Source organism: Aptenodytes forsteri, unplaced genomic scaffold (assembly GCF_000699145.1).
Source record: "Aptenodytes forsteri isolate BGI_AS27 unplaced genomic scaffold, ASM69914v1 Scaffold249, whole genome shotgun sequence".
NCBI classification, from domain to species: Eukaryota; Metazoa; Chordata; class Aves; order Sphenisciformes; family Spheniscidae; genus Aptenodytes; species Aptenodytes forsteri.
Genome location: NW_008796188.1, coordinates 2,943,990 through 2,946,516, shown reverse-complemented (window position 1 = coordinate 2,946,516; position 2,527 = coordinate 2,943,990). Strand labels below are relative to the sequence as shown.

Below are 2,527 nucleotides of genomic sequence, written 5' to 3'. Positions count from 1 at the left end.
CCCTGCGCGGGGGGCGGGCAGCGGCGGCGAAGCAGCTCGTGCTGCAGCGGCACCAGGCTGCGGAGGAGCTGCTCGTTCAGGGTCTCGGTGGGCGGCAGGACGATGCTGGCCTCCAGGAAGTCCTCCACCCCCTGCAGCAGGTCCTGGCGGCCCTCGGCCAGGTAGGCGTCCCGGCGAAAGACCTGCGGGGTGGCCCGGAGACGGGCGCTCAGTCGTCTCCGGCACCCTTGGGTGCTGCTGGGCACCCGCCCGGCCCCTGCCCATCCCCGCGGGGATGGGGCATCGTGGGGAAATGGGGACATGGGGACATGAGGACATGGGAACATGGGGGCATGGAGGATGAGGGGGGGCATGGGACCACAGGGGCATGGGGACATGGGGACACGGGGGACATAGGACCACAAGAGCATGGGGACATGGTTGCTTGGACACATGGGGACAAGGGGACATTTGACCTCAGGGGCATGGGCACATGGGGACACAGGGGCATGGGGGGACAGGGACACAGAAGTGTGGGGACAGGGATGCATATGGACATAGGGACGGGGGTGCATGTGGAGATGGGGACATGGGGACAGGTAGGGACGGGGGTGCATGTGGAGATGGGGTCATGGGGACAGAGGTGCATGGGGCCATGGAGACCCAGAGGGATGAGGACACAGGTGCGTGGGGACAAGGGGACACAGTGGCATGGGGACAGAGGGACACGAGCACAGAGAGGGACATGGCACAGCCCTATTAGAGGGTGCAGCCCCAGGGCTGGGGACTTTGGGGTGCTCAGGGCGGCTGTCACCCTGGACGGCAGTGCTGGTGGCGGTGGCAGTGCCGGTGGTGATGGTGGGGGGGGGGGAGCCATACCCTGTCGGACATCATGGTGGAGACGGCGCGGCCGATCTCGTGGTAGCTGACATGGGGGGTGTCGGGGCCCAGGACCACGAAGAGGAAGCGGACGGGCAGGGGCACATCGAGGACGGCGTCCAGCGTCACCGCGGCCTTCAGGCGCACGAAGGCCAGCGTCGGCTGCTCCAGGAAGGCTGCACAGCCTGGGGGGAGGATGGGATGGGACGGGGGTCCCGGGGGGCCGGGCACAGGGACACGGGGACACAGGGACATGGGGACACAGGAGCACAGAGACATGGGGATATGGAGACATGGGGACACAGGAGCGTGGGGACATCGAAACATGGGGACATTGGGATATGGAGACAAGAGGACACAGGGGTACAGGGACAGAGTTATTTGGAGACAAGAGGACACAGAGGCGTGGGGACATGGGGGACAAAGGGAATGGGACAGGGGCACACAAAGACATGAGGACACGGAGGCACAGGGACACAGACACAGGGGCACAGGGACATCGGGACGTGGGGACACAGGGGTAGGTGGGCATGAGAGCACAAGGACATCAGGGCATGGGGACACGGGGGCACAGGGGACAGAGAGACATGAGGACACGGGGGGCACAGGGGAGTGGAGAAATGGGACATGAGGGCAAGGGACATGGGGACACGGGGCCCAGAGAGCAGCGCTGAGCAGCAGCAGGCGGCAGCAAGGGCTGAGAACGGGGAGAGTCAAAAAAGGCACAAGAAAAGCGGCGAGTGAGCAAGCAGGCAGACACCAAAGCTCCCGCTGCGCACCCTGGCCCCGCACCCACCTCCCTGACCCTGCACCCACCACCCCAACCCTGCACCCGCAGCCCTGCTGACCACTCACCCACGAGGACCAGCGTGGCCTCGGCATCCTCGGGGACCTTCTCGGGGAGCTGGGGTCTAGTGGCCCCGCTCGGGCTCTGTGGTGGGCAGACGAATGGCAGGAGTCAGCTGGCTGTCCTTGGTGGCTGTCCCCTGCATGGCCCCCTCTGTCCCCTGCATGTCCCCCTCCATCGCCGGTGTGTCCCCCTCCATCACTTACGTGTCCCCCTTCGTTCCCTGCAAGCCCAGCTCCCTCGCTACCACCTCTGCACCATCCCATGGCAATGCCTCCCCCTGCTTGCACGTGTGCTCGTGTACGCGCATGCGTGTGCACCCGTGTGTGTGCATGTGCCTGCAAGTGTGCAGGTATGTGCGTGCATGCACATGCATGCGCGTACATGTGCCTGCGCAAGCGTGCACGTGCGTGCATGCACGTGTGTGCAAGTGCATGTGTGCACATGTGTGTGAGGGCGAAAGAAAGCGGTGTGCGTGGAAGTCTGGGGGGTGTTTGTGCCCGCGCACTTGCGTGCGCTCGTGCCCATATGAGTGTGTGTGGACAGGCGTGCGAGTGCGCACGAGTGTGTGTCAGTGGGTGCGTGCACTCCCCGGGGATGCACAGCACGGGGAGCTGTGCGAGAGCCTGCACACCTCCTGGTGCGCAACTGCCTGGTGTGCGCACCTGCGCGTGCCAAGGTGCGTGTGCGCGCATCTGCGTGCCTGCATGCACCGGGGTGCGTGTGTGCATCTACCGGGGTGCATGTGTGCATCTCCCAGCAGCCCTCCCCGCACACTGGATGGACCCAGCACCCCCAACCCCTACGCCCCGCTGCCCCCTT

At 65.7% G+C, this 2,527-nt stretch overlaps 1 protein-coding gene across 1 annotated transcript in view; it reads right to left on the bottom strand.

Moving 5' to 3' along the window:
* SLC4A1 (solute carrier family 4 member 1 (Diego blood group)) overlaps nucleotides 1-2,527 on the bottom strand; it is a 41,771-nt gene that overhangs the window by 35,477 nt on the left and 3,767 nt on the right. Inside the window, exons 6-9 of the mRNA XM_019474276.1 lie at nucleotides 2,010-2,043; nucleotides 1,714-1,789; nucleotides 859-1,043; nucleotides 9-182 (exon numbers count right to left, since the gene is read on the bottom strand). Coding sequence (XP_019329821.1) covers nucleotides 9-182; nucleotides 859-1,043; nucleotides 1,714-1,789; nucleotides 2,010-2,043 — 469 coding nt within the window. The remainder of the gene's footprint in view (nucleotides 1-8; nucleotides 183-858; nucleotides 1,044-1,713; nucleotides 1,790-2,009; nucleotides 2,044-2,527) is intronic.